This window comes from Chelonia mydas, chromosome 6 (assembly GCF_015237465.2).
Source record: "Chelonia mydas isolate rCheMyd1 chromosome 6, rCheMyd1.pri.v2, whole genome shotgun sequence".
NCBI classification, from domain to species: Eukaryota; Metazoa; Chordata; order Testudines; family Cheloniidae; genus Chelonia; species Chelonia mydas.
The window spans coordinates 63,931,722-63,951,554 of NC_051246.2; the positions used below are offsets into that span (position 1 = coordinate 63,931,722).

Genomic DNA, 19,833 nt, shown 5'->3' on the forward strand with positions numbered 1-19,833 from the left:
TTTAACCATTTGACTGCTTCTGTATCTACCAGGCAGAATGCTTCTACTGCATTATGGAATATAGTACCTATATGTACTAACATTCCATTGATTTCAATTATATGTTAATGGATAATAGGTAGTAGTACACCAGCTACAGAAGACCAGCACTGAGAGGGTTAACGATTGATGAATAATATGGCAATGATTTAGAAGGATAGAATACTGGAAATTAGACTTTGGTTCTTTTGACATGCTCTGTTTCAAATGAATTTAGAACTTCTTGGCCTATGAAAAGATGCTTTGGATTCCCTTATAACCAATTTTGTGGTTCTCAAACTTTTGTACTGGTGACACCTTTCACATAGCAAGGCTCTGAGTGTGACCCCACCTTATAAATTAAAAATGCTTTTTATATATATTGAACGCTATTATAAATGCTGGAGGTGAAACAGGGCTTGGGGGTGGAGGCTGACAGCTCGCGCTCCTCTTATGTAATAACCGCTTGACCCTCTAAGGGTCACAACCCACAGGTTGAGGACCCCTGGTATCATTTAGACATGTCCATAGTCCCATACAGTCTTCTTGTAGCAGAAAATACTGGGTGACAGAATATTCTATGAGAGACAAGGTAGTTGGGGTACTATCTTTTATTAGACCAACTTCTGTTGGTGGAAGGTACAAGTTTTCGAGCTACAAAGAGCTCTTCTTCATGTCTGGAGAAGGAATCAGGCTGTCTAAGCTAAATACAAGTTGGGGCAGCTTGTTAAGCGGAAGGGACTGTCATTTGAAATGATGTGAGCAGTTGGGGGTTAGATTGTTATGCATAAAGGGTTTGAAGTGGGCAATTAAGGTTAGCAGGCAGTGTGGTGTGCTACAAATTGTAATGAGCCATAAAACCAGTGTCCCTGTTAAGTCCATGATTTTTGTTTAGCACAGTTACGAATTTAAGTTCCCAGGTTCACCTTTTGAAGGTGTTGTGCAGGTTTCCCTTAAGGACAAGTATTGAAAGATCAGGCATAGAATGGTTGCTTTGAGACCAAGACAGCTACAACATATCCTGGGACCAACACAGCTACAACAACGCTGCAAACAGAATATTCTATAGACAATTTAGCAACCGCACTGAAAAAAATAAATTTGGTTCTTGACGCTGCTCTCTTTAATGCTGGAGACTGGAGCAGTGACCAGGATCAGGTGGGAACTTTGAAGGTGGCTTATTACAGCATTTCTTCCCCTCCTCCTGAGCTGCATTGAGACTATATCTAGAAATGAAGGTACAGACAAAAGCAATGGAATAAGAAATAAAACACTAAGACTAAAGCCTTCTTCAAGGATGGCTGTCCAAGGAAGCCCATCGAAGAGAAACTGAAGTCTAGATGTATAAAATACTAATTTTTCAGAACAGCTTAGTTTCAGGATTTTTTTTCATGCATGCTGACATTGTTTAGCAAGTATCTGATCATATATAATGGAAATTTTTGCTGGAATGGCTAATGAGGACAAGCTACATATTATTAAGTCAATATACCTGAAAAAATCTTTAAGAAGATGGATTATATCTGCCATATTCTTCTGCGGCATCCCTTGGCCCCTGAAAAGTATTAAACTTCTTGTTGTTCAAGAGTTGCACAGCAATTTCTCACGGTTGCTGTGTCCATTTTGGTTTCAAACATCTTATTTTAATATTCCAGAAGATGCATTCTAAAGATTTCATATCCAGTTAATTGTCTTAAAAAAGAAGAGGGGGAGGAGAGAGAGAGATTAAAAGTACTTTTCTTTGTGAGGGAAATGAAATGTACTCATCTGTCATCTGATACCACAGAGTAAAAAATGGACTTTGGTTTGTTTTATATTTGTAGCACAAAGGGCCCCAAGCATCTGAAAACAGGGTCTCCCCAGCCAAATTGACTTGACCAGAGTACATGCTAATAGGAACACCACCTCCATAAGGTAGTAATTTAAAGTAAGACATCAGCTGGTACAAGTTGGGTCCTAAAACCAGCTACCTTTCATTCTGGATACTTTTGTCTCTATTAGTCCTTCTCCCTCATAACAGCAGTTGTATCCTATAGTTGAGTAGAGGGGATCAGACAGACGCCTATGAGAATGAAGTGGTGCTGTAATCAATCAGTAAGGTAGAGAAGCAGGATGGATACTGCACCTTTCTTCCTTGCAATCAAGAACATGACATTTAACGTGCCTTTGAACCCATTTCCTGAGGAACAAGTTATGTTTCCTGCATGGCAGTTCAATGCACGAACCACAAAACTTTAGGTCTGACCCAAAGTTTGCTTTCCCCTTCCTCTTACTTTACCTTTGTATGCCTCCACTAGGCATGTGAGAGTTAAATATTTAGTTGGAGGCCTTCTCCAAAGATTGTCCATTTTCTGAAGTCCTTCACAAAAATCTGTGTGCTTAGCACCCTTCATTTTGATTTCTCTTGAAGTCAAGAGTGAAGAAGTTTCTTCCTAGACTCTGGAAGAAAACAAAACATGCTCACTATGCTCAGCAGCACTGTTGCTAGCAGATGGGCATGCTCAATGTCCTCAAATGCTTCCACGGCTTCTTCACATTTCATCCATGTGAGCAACCCTTTGAACATTCTGGGCCACTCAGGGGAATGTGGCTGGGCGTAGACCATTCCTTTCTCCCCAGGAGCCGCTCCTCTTCCCAGGCTCTTTACTTCCCTTCTGCTTCCTTTACCCTCAGGAAGCCAGATGCTTTTAAAGAAGAAGGGACACAGAGCTTCCAGAACACAGCGGAGACAGGCCTTCCAGATTGGTGAGCATCATTTTTAAAAACACTTGAAACGTTCAGGCACATGCATGCCAGCACAGGCAGGGAAAACTAGAGGCTATTTGTGCAATGCTTTGATCATGGAAAATACCAGTTATTGTTATACTAAATAACATTTTATCCTCGCTGGTTGAGGACTGCTAGCACCAAATTGAATGTTTATGCACCAGTGCACTGGCCCATATGGCACCCAAGACTTTGATAAAGTTAATGGTACTGCACCTGTTTCACATTCTGCGAGTACTGAGAATGCTGATATTATTCACCCATACCAGGAAACAACTTTATCCTTCAGGAGTTTGCCTCTTAAAGATAGCGCAAGTTAGGAATAAATTGTGTTATAGAGGCATTCCAGAGAGGTGCTACTTCACTGAAGTCATTATTACAACTCTTTAGTCATAATCACATCCATATCATGCCATTCATTATCATGCCCATGCTGATAATTACTCCAGTAGGTCGACTTTAGATCTCATGGAGTCCATGGTATTATCTAGGGTGGTTTCTGACCTGAAATACATATACCGTCATATATTGGATCTTATTTGGAGTCTGGATTAGGAAATAATGTAAGGTGAATGATGATTATATTCTTGTCATATACAGGGTTTACAATAGATAGTGATAAAAGAGGGCAAGAGCAACCTATCATAGCTTCTGTTAACAAACGAGAACCTTTAGCATAATTTTAAATTCTACTTATAGAGCCAACAAACCAGAAATAATTAGAAAACTCATGAAAAGCACTAAAACTCCAGCCTGAAACCATTAATTGTGAGTATCCTCATGAAAGTTAAGGGGACTACTTTTATAAGGGGACTACTTTTAAGGGCCCAGCTGCAGGGCGAGGGGCTTAATTCGCTAGTAGCCATTCCTTCTGATTACAAGGTATCTGCACAACATATGAAAAATCTCACAGAAAAGACACATCTTCTCTGCATCCATCATTGGCTCAAGAATAATATCCTTAGCCCTTAGATGATGTGGATGAATTCAGCAACCCACTGTTCTTGTATCTGCAGTTGCTAAGGCAAGATTATCATAGCTCTGGGTTCTCCTCATAAAATTACCAGAACAGATAAACCGTATCAGAATCTCTCACTATGTTGTGCATATCTCTGAACTGTAGCAGCACGGTCTTCCCCTTTAAGGGTCAGGGGCCCAGGGAGCAGTCAATCCTGTTCTATAGAGGAGCCCAACAAGCAGTTGCTAGTATTCATTTGATGGAGCTGGACAACATCTAGTGATTAGATTTGATGATTCCCAGATAGGGGATATAAAGAAAGGCCTCAGCTACATGAGGTTGCCTGGAACCAGGAGAGGGCTGGGTGTGCACTCTCTTGTGGCTGCAGCAGAAGGCTGCAAGAAGGCAGACAAGCCCTAAACACCCACTATGGGGAAGGTCTGGCCCATTAAGCTATCACAGGCCAGACGGCCTCACCATCTCAGTTAAGAACAGGACTGTTGCTTTTTCTTATTGTTCAGTTTTCCCAAGTTAAAGAATAAACAGAGCCCCGAGGTAAGAAATATAAACTGAACTGGGTGTGGCCGATTATTTGATCAGGTTCACCAGCCTACAGAACCCTTATAAACAGTTAGCTTCTAAGGAGGGCCATGAGAAAAGCCTCCTCATTTCTCCCCCACTACACATGCACTCTTCTTTAAGCAGATCTTGGCACACAAGAGAATGTGGCCTAGAAATTATAAAGCATCTCCAGCTCCCTATGTTGATTTGATGCCTGTCAGTGAAACTCTGAACAGGTGGCCTCAGGCAAAATCTAGTTTCTCTTTCGCCCCCTTTTCCCTACTTATTTTTAGTAAACTGTAATTATTAAGCTTACTTGTATAATGTCATATTATGTTATGTACAAAAAAAACCCTGTAACTTTTCCTATGACTTCTCTTCATATGTAAACATCTGTTTAAGACATGGCTGCTGACAAGGAGAGGTTTCAAAAGTATCATGTTTGTACATACAAAATGTCTGTATCTGAGCAACACTGTTCATATCAGTTTTGCCTTGAAGAGGAGTGTGTAGTCTTGTGTGTATGTTTTTTTCTTTGTTTTAAACACCCTGAACTCAAGTTAATCAAGAGAGGTGTTTTGATGTTCTCTTACAGGAGAAACCCTTAACACTGAGGCTTTGGGTCCAGTGTAAATGGTCTCAAATTCGTCATTCCAGCTTCTGTGATCTGACAGTCTCTAAGGACCAAATTCATTGCTGGCATAACCAGATATATCTCCCATGTACTTCAATGGGAATTGTACCCACTCACACCAGGGATGAATTTGGCCCTCTATCTTTGTATTCATACTCAAATCTTAATCCTACAAAAATGATTATAAAGTAAGAAATAGTTATAAGAAACTATGTCCGGTTGCCATGTATTAGACTAAGAGGAGATCTCTGTGCCATTCTCTGTTGTTTTGAAGAACTTGGCACTGGTTAAATTATGAGCTCCATTTTTGTCCTGCAGCCATCTCTCAATGTATGGCATCTGTCCCATCTTGCATGAGGGCTCTGGAAGAATATCAACTTTGGCATCATGTCTAGTCTTAGACCCACCTGTGCACTGTCATCTTTCTTAGTGCCAGCAGCCTTTTTGGTATTATTACTTTGTGTAGTAACAATCATCAGTAACATTCCCTTCCCACCACAGCTGAAAATGTTCCACCTCAGAAATGAAAACATTTGAGTGCATCCATATTATCTGTGAGGAAAAGGACAAAAAAGAACTTAACAGTCTTAATGGTCTCCAGACTCATAGGTGAAAACCCTCCTAACTTTTTGGAAGAATTAAGGGACCTGCTGGTAGGTATTATGCTGGAATCCTCAAGGGTCGCTGATCTCAGCTTCAGTTCACAGGCCAGGAATAATTTAGTATTTAATCTCCTGGTTCATATCGAAACCATGAGATTCTGTCCGGCTGTCTCTGGATTCTCACACTGGACCTGACCTGCTGCCTAGGATAGGCCTTTGGAGACACCACAAACACCCAACCTCCCTGGTCAGACCACTATCCACTATCCCCATCCAGGCAAAGGTCAGATCCTTGCATCCATCCTGCCAGGGAAAATCAAAGCTGGTTTGCCCTCAATAATTCTTGAACCCTTTACACTTTCAACTTGCCCTGGGAGAGCAAGCCACTCAGCTACAAAGCTAAGAATCACAAGTTGGTATGTCACTACCTGACAATCACTACTGTCAAAGCCTTGGCCCTGAGTTTCCCAGGTCACCAAGAAGATCACAATAGTTCACAGGTAAACTCCAGTGGATGGAAGTACACAAGCAGAAGACTAAAATGCTGATGACACGCAACCAGATCTGAATCCAGGTATCAACAGTATGATGACTTCCTACAGGATGATGCCACCACAGTAAAGAAACCTCTACCATCACCACCTCCTTTGTCTCCCCCTTCATTGTCTCTCTGTCATTCTGTGTCAGTCTAATGGGTAGCTGCCAAAACAGTTCATAAATACACTGGAATAAAATAAATTACTATTCAAATGTAGAGAAATGTTTTAAAGGAATTAGGAAGATCTCACAGATACATTCATGTCATTCTGAGAGCTCTGACATCTTTAGCCCACGGATGGAAGCATGAAGGAAAATTTTTCTCTAGGAAATACTATTCCTATTAGCAGTAACATCAGTTAGGAGGGTAGTAGAAGTTAATGCCTGAGCCTTTTAGCTGATATCTGACAAAGGATGGAATTTATACAGAACCCCTTTTTATCTAAGTAGCCTAAGTTAGTATCATCATCTCAATGGTAGCAGATGACAGAACGAGGAGTAATGGTCTCAAGTTGCAATGGGGGAGGTTTAGATTGGATATTAGGAAAAACTTTTTCACTAAGAGGGTGGTGAAACACTGGAATGCGTTACCTAGGGAGGTGGTAGAATCTCCTTCCTTAGAGGTTTTTAAGGTCAGGCTTGACACAGCCCTGGCTGGGATGATTTAACTGGGACTTGGTCCTGCTTCGAGCAGGGGGTTGGACTAGATGACCTTCTGGGGTCCCTTCCAACCCTGATATTCTATGATTCTATGATCATTATTCCAGCTTTACCCGGAAAGTGACCGAGACAAAAAGCACAATTTTGAACACATGCAAAAAGGAAATAACAAAGAAGGTGAGAGGAATGGAATGCTGTCAGAACATTATAGAGCACACTGGAGAATTCTGAAACTCAGTTAATCTGCTGAAATTATTTTTAAGGCCTCCATATGCTTCTATATCCACCACCAAAATGGATAAGGTTGTCTGAGGAAAACATATGAGCCAAAACAAACCCCTTTACATTCAAAAGTACACTCTGCAAGGGGAGTAGCTCTTTCTTTGGCCGAACTAGATATGGTATCTGGTCATTATTCTACATCTGGAAGATTACTGATATGCAAAACATTCTTCTGACCCATGACAGCATAGTCCTAAAATGGGTGACATATCTTGCCTTTATGCCCAGCTGCATCCATGATTTTGCAATCTGCCACCTCTACTGAATGAACATGAGAAGACAAATAAATGTTAATCACCATGGACCAAGTCCTTTTTCAGCCCTTCCTCAGAAAAAAATTTAATTGATCTCAATGAGAGTTTTGTCTGAGTAAAAAATAAGTTCTTCAGAACTTGGCCCCATGAAATTAATAACCTTTCCCTAACTGAAGTTTTCCTCCAGCACACACTTCCATCCTTATCTTTATGGAAAGGAGATGTTCCTTAATTTATCTCAGTCAAAACTGGGAGTTTGCTGTGATTATACAAAGGGAAGGAAGTCTTAAGGTGACTGAGGGAATTCCTAACAGGACTTAACAGCTTTTTACAAGCCATCTCCCATATTGGGAATTCGCTTAGCATGGGGAAGTCCCCAGGAAGTGTAGACTTACATAGCCAATTCTTAACTTCTCCAACCCCCTGCAGTCCTCAGTACAGGAGGTGAGGAGGGGTGCAAAAGGGTTGTGGCTGGAGTATACTACACTCCGGCTATCCCCAAATTGGGGCTCATAGCCAGCTGGTGAAGTTTAGAATAGCCCTCCGGCTACTCTGATCTATGGTGAAGTTGATATAGAACCAGCTCCAGCATCACTGCAACCAGCTCCCCCAGGTTGTACCCATCCCTACAGCTCTACCTTCTATGATCTTATGAAAAAAAGTTTAATTCTTTAAACCTGTAACTTTCTCGTTTTTAAGTACGGTAGCTGGAGGCCAAGAAAGATGACCCAATTCTGCCTTCGTCTACACAGGCATACATCTACAGTACCTATGTTGCATGCAAATCTCCTTCTGTCTCTCACTCTCTCTCATGAATTTGCAAAGCACCCATCACAATAAATTCAAAGTGGTAAATGACCAACAGATATTGAAAGCTTCATTTGAGTGAATGAGACCAGTACAAAAGAGAACTCTGTGGAGATGGTCCAGGAAATCGGTAACAAGCTCTGGAAGTTGTAGCATGACAGCACCTTGATAATTCAGTCCCTGCTAAATGCTCCAGTTCAGTTTTGCAAACTCTGCTGATCGTGTTGCAGAATGGTAGGTGATGCTGCATGCTGTCTGTGTTGTTACTTGTTTTCCAGATTAAGTAGCATAACTGAATGATCTAACTGCATGAGTTTCAAACTGCTGATAAATGGGTTGTGTCACAGAAGGGGTTACCTGCTTTAAAAAACAAGTTACAGTAAAATCTCATTAAAAATCAACAACAGGATCAGCAAAAATGAGCTGTCTAGCAGACATTGGTCTCTATTTGAAGGTCAAACAAATTGTACTATAAATTTGGGGATACTTTAAAGTGGTGCTTTTAGACACTGAATTGTTTATTGAAGGATTCTTTGGAGCAGTTTTATTCATCAAGATAAAATAAAACCTTTTGCAAGTTGGTGTATGTTTTGCTGATGTTTGCATCGCTTTCCAGTCAGGCTGCTGGTTCAAGCTGTTGAGTTCCTTTGTACTTTTCTAGGTCAGCTTAAAGACAGCTCAGTAGTCATAACTATTGATATATGCTTTCTACATACTGGCCTGGAGGGCTGGAAGATTTCCATGATTGTAGAAAGGATTCCCCTTCTGGAAAAATGCCATCCTCCGAGCCTTTTCCAATCTGATTAAATCAAGTTGCACTTCTACATCAGCTTGTTAGATTTGTATTGCATGCTGCTGCTGCCAATTTACAAAGCCTAATCTCAGTCTCCATACCAGAATGTATTGTGCAGTCTGCTCTACAGAAGAGAGAGAGGAGGGGCAATAAAACACACAGCAAAACTGGTGATGTGCTTGTTAAATTGGCACAGTTAGCAGAGAATATTAAAATCGACTTAACAGCACACTGACTCTTTAAGCAAAGCGCAGTGTCTGCAGTTTCCAAAATATGTAAACAAAGCACATCCCTGCTTCTTAGTGCAGAAGTAATCTGCTGAAAGTGGGGATTTCTAATTATCCAGGGAAGTTTGGATCTCTGCTTAATTAGCTACATGCACAGCTTCATAAATTTCATATTTTCCTTACAGAGAAAATATTCTCATCAGCTCTATCTCCAGTACATACAAAGTTGTAAGTAGCAACAAAATACAAAGATTATGATTTGTGAATCTGTATTACCAATGTAGTGTTCTTTTGTGTCAAAAAAGCTGGATTATTTTCTCGTGTGAGTCTTTCCCATGGAAAACTCATTTAGATGTAAGTTACTTATCTGCTCTTCTTCACCATAATATCTTAGTACGTGTCATAATTTCTCAGTGAAGGAAATGTCCAGGAATGGCATTTTCAACCAAACATATGAAATGATTTGCCATGCCAGATCAGATCATTAGTCCATCAAATCCAGTATCCTGACTCTAGCAATAGTTGGTGTTTTCAGAGTAAGCCCAAAATCTCCAATCTGTACCTGCCCAATTAAGCAGTGGTGTAAACAGGGTTTTTATCCCACACTTCTCATAGACTGTATTATGCCCTGAAGAATGTTGTTGATCCTGTTCTTAACATGTCCACTTACAAATGTTATTTTGCCTTTTATTTTAGAATTCAAGTACTTTCCAAATACTTTTTCTTTCCTCATCTATCCAGAATGAAGCTGTTCATTGTTTGTACAGCAGATGAAGCAAGAGACAAAATTAACAGCTGTTGTCTGGCTATGATTTAAATATTTTTTTAAATGCCATTCAAATGTTAAAACTTTGCCGTCATAATGACAACTCAGCCAGCAAACTCCTTCAGTTTATTATAATAATAATAATAATAAATAATAAATTAATATAATATAATAGTTATGTAGTGTTTTTCATCCTCAAGGATTGTAAAGTATTTTGTAAACATAGCTAAAAGGAATGTGGAATGGTGTGGTTATAAAGATTTTATAAGGTATGAGCTGTGGATGCCCTATATTACTCAACTGGTGAAGCCAAGGGTGAGTTATGCAGGTCATCCAAAAGGATTGTAATAAAACCCTTACACAAATCAAACAATCAAGGACTTTTTATATGACTCATGTTAAAGAAAAACGTCCAAATTTTCAGAAAAGTTTAATTTACCCCTGAATTACTCTAGTTTTAAGATGGCATAATGCCATTGAAATTAGTGGCATTATGCCATCATAAAACTGAAGTAAGAGTGGTGAATTGAACTGTCAATGGGGGTTATTTTTCATCTTCCTTTATCATTGTTATTTTATGTATTTATTTTGATTTATACATAAAAATAGCTAAAAGAGTTCCTGTTCTATTGCTCTAAGTGACTTTGACAACAACTAAATATGCATTTACACATTTTTTACAACTCCCTCCAACAATAACTAATAAATACCGAATTCCTATTAACCCACACTCCTTGCTATGCTTACAATTCCTTACCCCTTCCCAAAAGCCAGTCAGAATAGATGGGCTTTGCAGCATTCCCTTAAGAATAGATTTGGGCTGTTTTAGACTGAGGGTGAAGGTGGGTTCCAAATTAATGAGCCCGTGATGAGAATACCCTGCTAGAAACTCACTCTCTTTTATAAAAAGAGGGCTCTAGCTCAAGCCTCTGTTGACCACAGCTGCAATGGTATAGGATAGGGAGAGACTTGGATATAAAAAAGAAACCTTTACAATATCCTGGCCATATATAAATAAAAAAAGCTGTCCTTGCTGTTGCTACTACCTGACCACATAGTAGCAGCTGGTAATCTAGCCCAATCCTTAGATCATGGACATGAACAACAAAAACAGGACATGAACCCTCAAACTATGGGGCAGATACTAGCTTTACCATATCTTCTGGTCACTTCAACCAACAACCCAGTCTTACCCAGACCTAGTTTCAGCCAGCTAGACCTCTCCCATTCCTCTATCATCCAGACCTTGGGTAAGGCGATTCACTTCTCTGGTTGCGTCTGATATGACTGGTTTTCAGAGCTAGGTATCATCAGCACACAGAAGGCCCAGCGATCCATGTCTTCTCATTAACTCTTCCAACAGCCATATAGCCACATTAAACAAATGGGGTGACAAAATAAAATTCTACAGAACCCCAAATTAGAATACCCTCAACAGCAGGAGTAATTGTCCACTACCAGCCTTTGAGAAATTAAGCAAGATAAGAATAAAGCCACCCAAAATAGTCCCATATACTCTGACTTGGGTCTGCAGGTGAGTCAACACCACCTCATACTCAGTGGTATTGAAGGCAACTCCTAAACTGGAAAATATCAGCATGGACACCTGACAGTTATCTGTTGCCAGGAGGAGATCCATCCAACAATGCAACCCACACAGCCTCCATGCTGTATCTGTATCTCAGTCTGTACCCAAGCGGACAAGGGTCAAGGAGAACTGGGACAACTAGATATTGGGAGAGTTATCTTAATCAAAATTGGAAGATTAGATATAGAGTGATAATTGGCCACATCACCAAAATCAAGTGATTGTTTTATGAACAGCAGCTGCACGTGTGCTTTTTCAAGGGAAGCTGGCATTCAACTCATCTTCAAGGATTCACTGATATTTTCCATCAACAGTTCTTCCCCATTGGCCTCCAGAAACCAGGAAAGACCTGAGTCTCAAGCACAGATTGTTGAATAAAGTGATCCTAGTACCTTAGACTCTAGAGGGTGACACTGACCAAAACTCCCATCAGAGAAGCCTTTTCATTTGTCTTCTCAAGAACACACACTTTCACACAGAGGGAGACAGTTTTGCTTGAATCTCAGCAATTTTAAATGCAAATTAAAAATAAATTTCCTCACAAGTGGAACTTAAATTAGCCACCAAGTGTAGGCAGCTTGAATTAATCAAGAGGCCCAGTATTAAAAACAAACCTGCTTATCAATATTTTGCAGATGCTGTCATGGAGTCACGTGCCTCGCACATAGCCACCCCTGGGCAGTGTGTATCACAGGCCAGGGGAGGCTGAGCCTCCCCAAACAGCCCGGCATGGCCCCGCCCATGCTTCTCCCCAGGCCCTCTCCTGGCAGCTCCCAGTTCCCACTCTTCCCCTGTGGCCCAGGCTGGGGCTGGAGCGGGCTGGCCTGCTGCCAGGACTCGGAGCAGGTGGGGCCGGTGCTTCCGTCACCCAGGTCTCTAGGGCTGGGGACGCTCAGGCGGGCTGGGGACGCTCGGGTGGCCTGGGGCGGGGGTGCCGGTGGCCATGGTGGGAGTGCTCTGGGCTCCAGCAGGGGAGAGGGGGCAGAAAGGGTGGGGGAGGAGGGAGGCCTTGGGCAGAAGGGGAGGGGCCAGGGGCTAGCCTCCCCCAACGGGTGGTTCACCGCCGCCCATGCAGCCACCTTAAAAAAAATCTTTATTGCAGTCGATTGACTGTGGCCTCCATGGCACCATCAGCACTCTCTGTCTTTCCTCCTGCTTCACTTTGTTACAAACCATCTATAAACCAAGGTGACCTTTAAGGTCAAAGCCAGGGGAGAGGGTGAAAATGAGGGCCACTGATAGAGAATCGTCTATCGGAGGAACTTTTTTCTCCCAAGCCTTCCGGAAATATTCAGGTTTGAGTAGTTTCTGAAGGCAGACTCTTGGAACAGGCCCCTCATCCAGATGAGGAGGTATTCCTCATATTGAATCGAAGTAGTGGTTGGTCCATGACATGAATTTCCAAATTCCCTATATCCAATCCCAACCCAAAAACCAGCAGTTACTTTGTGGTTAGTAGCATACTGAATAAGAAGTATTGTGGCAGAGAAGCCAAGCACACAATCACAGAAATTAATCAATCTTCCGTTGGTTCAGGATTGTTCCATACACTGTGTATGTGTGTCAAGGGGTGGGGGCACTAGTTTATGTTAAAGGAACTCACATGTAAATGCTGTAGATGTAAACTGATTATAAATTAGCTAACTTCAATATTTTGGAAGTTCTGTATGGTTCCTTCTGCTCTGCTGTGTTTAGTCTGTATTAGTCGGAAGCTTCACCCTTCCATGCTCCCAATTCACATAGTAGCATCAGTACTAATGTTAGTCATTATCCTCAGATAGTTGATCAACATTTCAAAAATGAAAACTGCAATGTGTGTATAAGAAAAAGATTGTTGGTGTATTAGAGACAGAATTAGGAATTGAGTTTGTTTTTATTTTTCAATATCTGTCTTTTAGTTGCATCACATCAGACTCCTCAAATATGGAGAGTCTTTATACCAACATACTTTCCCACCACCACACTGTTTCCCATGAAAAGTACAGAGAGGCTTGTAATGTGTATAGCAGAATGTGAAAAAGTGTGTATGTTCTAGAGAATGCAGATATGTGAATGGCTTTTATCAGAGTCCTGTAGTGGAGATGAGAAGCAAGTTTCAGACAGTATAAAGGTGAAGGTTTTTTTATGCCTATTTATGTCGTGTTTCGGTTCCATTGTTGTACATATTGAATAAATTGGACTGGTGATGAACAGGATTATAATATGTAATATTTTAATCAATGGGTTTTCTTTGTGAACCACAGAGGTCCTTCCTACTACAGTGAGTCTCTGGAAAATAATACTGAGATTAAAGAAATGTCATGTTTAAAAAAATACTAAAGATCATAAACACAGTAAGTGAATCACTAATTATGAAGCCTGTCATCTGATTTCTTTGGTCTGTCTGCTGAGACCGCCAGCAAGGTGGCCAATTAGTGCCTAATGTAGTGGGTATTGTGATGTGGCTATCTATCCATGAGGCACAAAACTAACATAGCTAATTTTCTATAGCCTGGACTAGCCATCAGATACTGGTGACTTTTGATTATTACTAACCTAAATTGAATAAAAATGAGTGACCGTAGCCTATTACCCTCCATTGGAGCCATCCAGTCTCCCAGAGAGAATATTCCCACCAGCATGGAGACAAATAAGAGGGGACATGCTAAAAGTATATAATGAATGGTAGAGAGAAGGTAGACCAGGAACGTCTGTTCTCCCTGTCTTGTACAAAGAAGAGCAAGAAGACTTTCAGTGAAATTAAAAGGTGGCAAATCCACAACTGATCAGAGGAAATACTTTTTCAATAATGCATAACTAGACTCTGGAACTCATTGCCACAAGAATTTAGCAAGATTCTAACGTGCTTGTATATTCATATGGATCTCAAGAATATCCAGACACGTAATTCTTCTTCAAGTTGTTGTCCCTACGGGTGCTCCATGTCAGGCTGTGCATGCACCTGTGCACTCCTGATCTGAGATTTTGTCAGTCGTGTCCACAGGTCCAGCCTGTGCCCAACACCCTCATACTCTGATGCAAGGATATACAGGGAGGGGTGGACTGCACCACCACTCCAGTTCCTTCTCCATCACCTGTGTCTTGAGATGGAAAGTCAGTGTCAGCTTACTAGCTGACCCAGCTTGTTACTCTTCTGTCTTATTTGTCTTCAATGCCTGGGCCAGATGGCAGCGTGTACGTTTGTATCACCCCTGGCAAGACTACACTTGTGATGTCTCCACGCCTAGCTCAGGTCTGCCTACACCCACAACAAGCACAACGTGTCCAAGCAGGTGTCAACTTGTGAGGTTCCTTGACTGCCTCAGCTAGTGGAAGGATCCCCTGAAGGTTTGTGTGGGAATTCCATTCGTACATACTTCCACCACAAAGATCATCAAAAGCACTGCCTCCCTTCTAGGGTGAGATGCTCATTCCAGGATTTCACAGCCCAAGGCAAATGGACTCCCCAAAAAATGTCTTTCCATATCAGCATTCTCAGACTCAAAGCAGTCCTTTATGCTTGCAGCAACTTCCTAACCAGCATCAGGAGCCACTCAGAGTAATGCTAGACAACAGGGTTGCAATGTATTATATAAATCACCAAGGAGGTGCAAGATCCCAGGCTTTATATGCAGAGTCCATAAAATTACGGAATTGCTGCATATCCTACTGCATAGAGATCTCAGCGATTAATGATGATTATTAATGATCTGGAGGATGGCGTGGACTGCACCCTCAGCAAGTTTGCAGATGACACTAAACTGGGAGGAGTGGTAGATACGCTGGAGGGGAGGGATAGGATACAGAGGGATCTAGACAAATTAGAGGATTGGGCCAAAAGAAATCTGATGAGGTTCAACAAGGACAAGTGCAGAGTCCTGCACTTAGGATGGAAGAAGCCCATGCATTGCTACAGACTAGGGATCAAATGGCTAGGCAGCGGTTCTGCAGAAAAGGACCTAGGGGTTACAGTGGACGAGAAGCTGGATATGAGTCAACAGTGTGCCCTTGTTGCCAAGAAGGCTAATGGCATTTTGGGCTGTATAAGTAGGGGCACTGCCAGCAGATCAAGGGACATGATCATGCCGCTCTATTCGACATTGGTGAGGCCTCATCTGGAGTACTGTGTCCAGTTTTGGGCCTCAAACTACAAGAAGGATGTGGAAAAATTGGAAAGAGTCCAGCAGAGGGCAACAAAAATGATTAGGGGACTGGAGCACATGACTTATGAGGAGAGGCTGAGGTAACTGGGATTGTTTAGTCTGCGGAAGAGAAGAATGAGGGGGGATTTGATAGCTGCTTTCAACTACCTGAAAGGGAGTTCCAAAGAGGATGGATCTAGACTGTTCTCAGTGGTAGCAGATGACAGGACAAGGAGTAATGGTCTCAAGTTGCAGTGGGGGAGGTTTAGGTTGGATATTAGGAAAAACTTTTTCACTAGGAGGGTGGTGAAGCACTGGAATGCGTTACCTAGGGAGGTGGTGGAATCTCCTTCCTTTGAGGTTTTTAAGGTCAGGCTTGACAAAGTCCTGGCTGGGCTGATTTAGTTGGGGATTGGTCCTGCTTTGAGCAGGAGGCTGGACTAGATGACCTCCTGAGGTCTCTTTCAACCCTGATATTCTATGATTCTATGATCTATCAGAGCTACAGAACGCCATAGCAATCTGCCTGAGCAGCCATTTCCATCTCTTCGTAACACCATTTAATGTGAAGTGCCAGCACTTCTGCTCAAGGAGGCAACATGGTCGCAATTTGCTCGGAGATGCCCTCCTTCTCCTGAGGCCATGTGTCCTATTTTATGCTTACCCCGCAATGCCATTGCTCCTCAAATTCCTGAACAAACTGAAACAAGAGAGATTGATGTCCATTCTTATAGCACCATAATGGCCAACACTTGTTTGATTCCCAGATCTACTTCACCTATCCCTGAAGCTACCTGTTTGTCTTCCTCTGACAGTGAACCTTCTGACTCAAGAGTTCAGCACCATGACCCACCCCAACCTCTCATCATTGCACCTCAAAGCCTGGCTCCGTATGCTCTCTGGCATAGAACAGGCTTGCTCTGCAGAGGTTCAGATAGTTCTGCTGAATAGTAGAAAACCCGCCACAAGGACAACTTACCTTCAGAAATTGAAATGTTTTCAAGTGTGGTGTGCCCAATGATCCATATCTTCTCTCAAGTGTTTCCTCACACACATTCTAGATTTCCTACAAAATTTAAAAACCATGGGTTTACTTCTGAGCTCAGTTAAGGTTCACCTAGCTGCCACTGCAGCCTTTCACCTCCCCCCATCAAGGTGTTTTCAGTCTTTGCTCAGACGACCACTGTGAGATTCATTAAGGGTCTATTTAACCTTTTCCTCCCATCAAAAAACCTCCTCCACAATGTGACCTCAAAGAGAAAACTGCCATTTGAACCTATGGGGAGTTGTTCTCTCCTTCATTTTTCTTTTAAATCCTCATAGCCATCCCCATCGCCAGAAGAGTTGGGTAGAACTCTTTTGGTTGACCCACTATACAGGGTGTTTTATGGCAACAAGGTGACAATACATCCCCACGCTCGCTTTCTACCAAAAGTTTCATCATAATTTCACGTTAATTAGGACATTCATCTACCAGTGTTTTGACCCAAACCTCACTCCACCAGAGAGAGAAACCAGTCTCTACACACTGGATGTAAGAAGAGCTCTCACCTTTTACCTTGATAGGACTAAGCCTTTCAGGGCTTTTCCCAGACTCTTTACTTCCATCATGGAAAGAGTGAAAGGACACCCAATGTCAACCCTAAGATTGTGAAAATGGGTTTCGAGATGCATCTTGACCTGTCACAATGCCGCAGATACACATCCTTCATTTAGGGTGACTGCCTATTCCACCACGGCTCGGTCTACCTCTGTGGCCTTATTGAAGACCAGATCCATCTTGGACATTTTCAAAGTCCACCACCTAGTCTTCAGTGCAGACATTTTCCGAGCACTGTACAATTGTGCATGCTTCTAGAGCTGCCATGGCCTTTGGTGAGGTTATTCTACAATCTGTACTGAATCTGTCTCTTCAGCATCCTTCTTCATAATTGAGGTACTACTTGGGAATCTCCTGATGTGGCACACTTATAGGAACAATTACTCAAATAAAAAGAAAAGAGGTTACTTAACTGGTTCAGAAACTGACGTTCTTTGAGATGTTTATCCCTACAGATGCTCCACTACCTGCCTGCCTTCCCCTCTACTTTTGAGTCATTTTTTGTGGACTTCATGGTTGAAAAGGAACTGGAGCGGCAGCAGGTCCACCTATCCCTATATATCCTCTTACAAGGGCATGAGGATATGTAGGGCTCAGGCACAGACTCATGGACGCTGGTGACAAAATCTCCAATCAGTAGAGCATGGATGCACGCAAATCTTGAAGTGGACCACTCATAGGGACAAAACATGTCAGAGAACTCCAGTTACTGTACAAGGAAAGTAACCTCTCCTTCATGATGATAAATATTTTGGAAGGGATATTAAATCTCATGTTTCAGGGCTTAAGACAATCTCTGACTATTAGAAATCAGAATGAGATGCAATGTGGGGACATATTTTCTCACATCTGCCTCCTGCAAGGTTTTGATACTTTTCTCTGAAGCTTCTGGTAGTGGTCACTGTTAGAGACAGGCTACTAACCTAGATGGACCATGTGTATAATGAAGTATGGCAATTCCTTAGTTCCACCATAATGGCCCATTATTCTTCACAGGCTCCTGGAAATGAGTATTTGCAGATGGGATCTTGTTCTATTATCAGTTTTATCAGTGTCCAGGCTGAAACTCCTTTTGAAGTTTTTAAGGTCAGGCTTGACAAAGTCCTGGCTGAGATGATTTAGTTGGGGATTGGTCCTGCTTTGAGCAGGAGGTTGGACTAGATGACCTCCTGAGGTCCCTTCCAACCCTAATATTCTATGATTCTATGGGTATGTCTACACTACGAAATTAGGTCGAATTTATAGAAGTCGGTTTTTTAGAAATCGGTTTTATATATTCGAGTGTGTGTGTCCCCACAGAAAATGCTCTAAGTGCATTAACTCGGCGGAGTGCTTCCACAGTACCGAGGCAAGCGTTGACTTCCGGAGTGTTGCACTGTGGGTAGCTATCCCACAGTTCCCGCAGTCTCCGCTGCCCATTGGAATTCTGGGTTGAGATCCCAGTGCCTGATGGGGCTAAAACATTGTCGCGGGTGGTTCTGGGTACATGTCGTCAGGCCCCCCTTCCTTCCCTCCCTCCGTGAAAGAAAGGGCAGACAATCGTTTTGCGCCTTTTTTCCTGGCTTACCCGTGCAGACGCCATACCACGGCAAGCATGGAGCCCGCTCAGCTCACCATCACCGTCACCATCTCCTGGGTGCTGGCAGACGTGGTACTGCATTGCTACACAGCAGCAGCAACCCATTGCCTTCTGGCAGCAGATGGTACAGTAGGACTGGTAGCCGTCATCGTCATGTCCGAGGTGCTCCTGGTCGCCTCTGTGAGGTCGATCAGGAGCGCCTGGGCAGACATGGGCACAGGGACTAAATTTGGAGTGACTTGATCAGGTCATTCTCTTTAGTCCTGCAGTCAGTCCTATTGAACCATCTTATGGCGAGCAGGCAGGCGATACGGATTGCTAGCAGTCCTATTGTACCATCTTCTGCCGAGCAGCCATGAGATGTGGATGGCATGCAGTCCTTCTGCACCGTCTGCTGCCAGCCAAAGATGTAAAAGATAGATGGAGTGGATCAAAACAAGAAATAGACCAGATTTGTTTTGTACTCATTTGCTTCCCGCCCCCCCATCTAGGGGACTCATTCCTCTAGGTCACACTGCGGTCACTCACAGAGAACGTGCAGCGAGGTAAATCTAGCCATGTATCAATCAGAGGCCAGACCAACCTGCTTGTCCCAATAAGAACAGTAACTTAGGTGCACCATTTCTTATTGGAACCCTCTGTGAAGTCCTGCCTGAAATACTCCTTGATGTAAAGCCACCCCCTTTGTTGATTTTAACTCCCTGTAAGCCAACCCTGTAAGCCATGTCGTCAGTCGCCCCTCCCTGTGTCAGAGCAACGGCAGACAATCGTGCATCTGAGTTGAGAGTGCTGTCCAGAGCAGTCACAATGGAGCACTCTGGGATAGCTCCCGGAGGCCAATACCGTCGAATTGTGTCCACAGTACCCCAAATTCGACCGGGCAAGGCCGATTTAAGCGCTAATCCACTTGTTAGGGGTGGAGTAAGGAAATCGTTTTTAAGAGCCCTTTAAGTCGAAATAAAGGGCTTCATCATGTGGACGGGTGCAGGCTTACATCGATTTAACACTGCTAAATTCGACCTAAAGTCCTAGTGTAGACCAGGGCTATGATTCTAAGTAAAAGGTAGGGCATTTTTAGCA

The 19,833-nt window shown here is 42.6% G+C and overlaps 1 protein-coding gene across 26 annotated transcripts in view; it reads left to right on the plus strand.

The window, feature by feature from the left end:
- The window catches only part of GPHN (gephyrin), a 603,244-nt gene that overhangs the window by 559,661 nt on the left and 23,750 nt on the right, over positions 1-19,833 (plus strand). For 17 of the 26 annotated variants that reach the window (XM_043549878.1, XM_037900252.2, XM_043549863.1 and 14 more), the window contains one exon: positions 2,692-2,763. The exons of the other annotated variants lie outside the window; for them this stretch is intronic. In XM_043549878.1, coding sequence (XP_043405813.1) covers positions 2,692-2,763 — 72 coding nt within the window. The remainder of the gene's footprint in view (positions 1-2,691; positions 2,764-19,833) is intronic. 26 annotated transcript variants of the gene reach the window in all.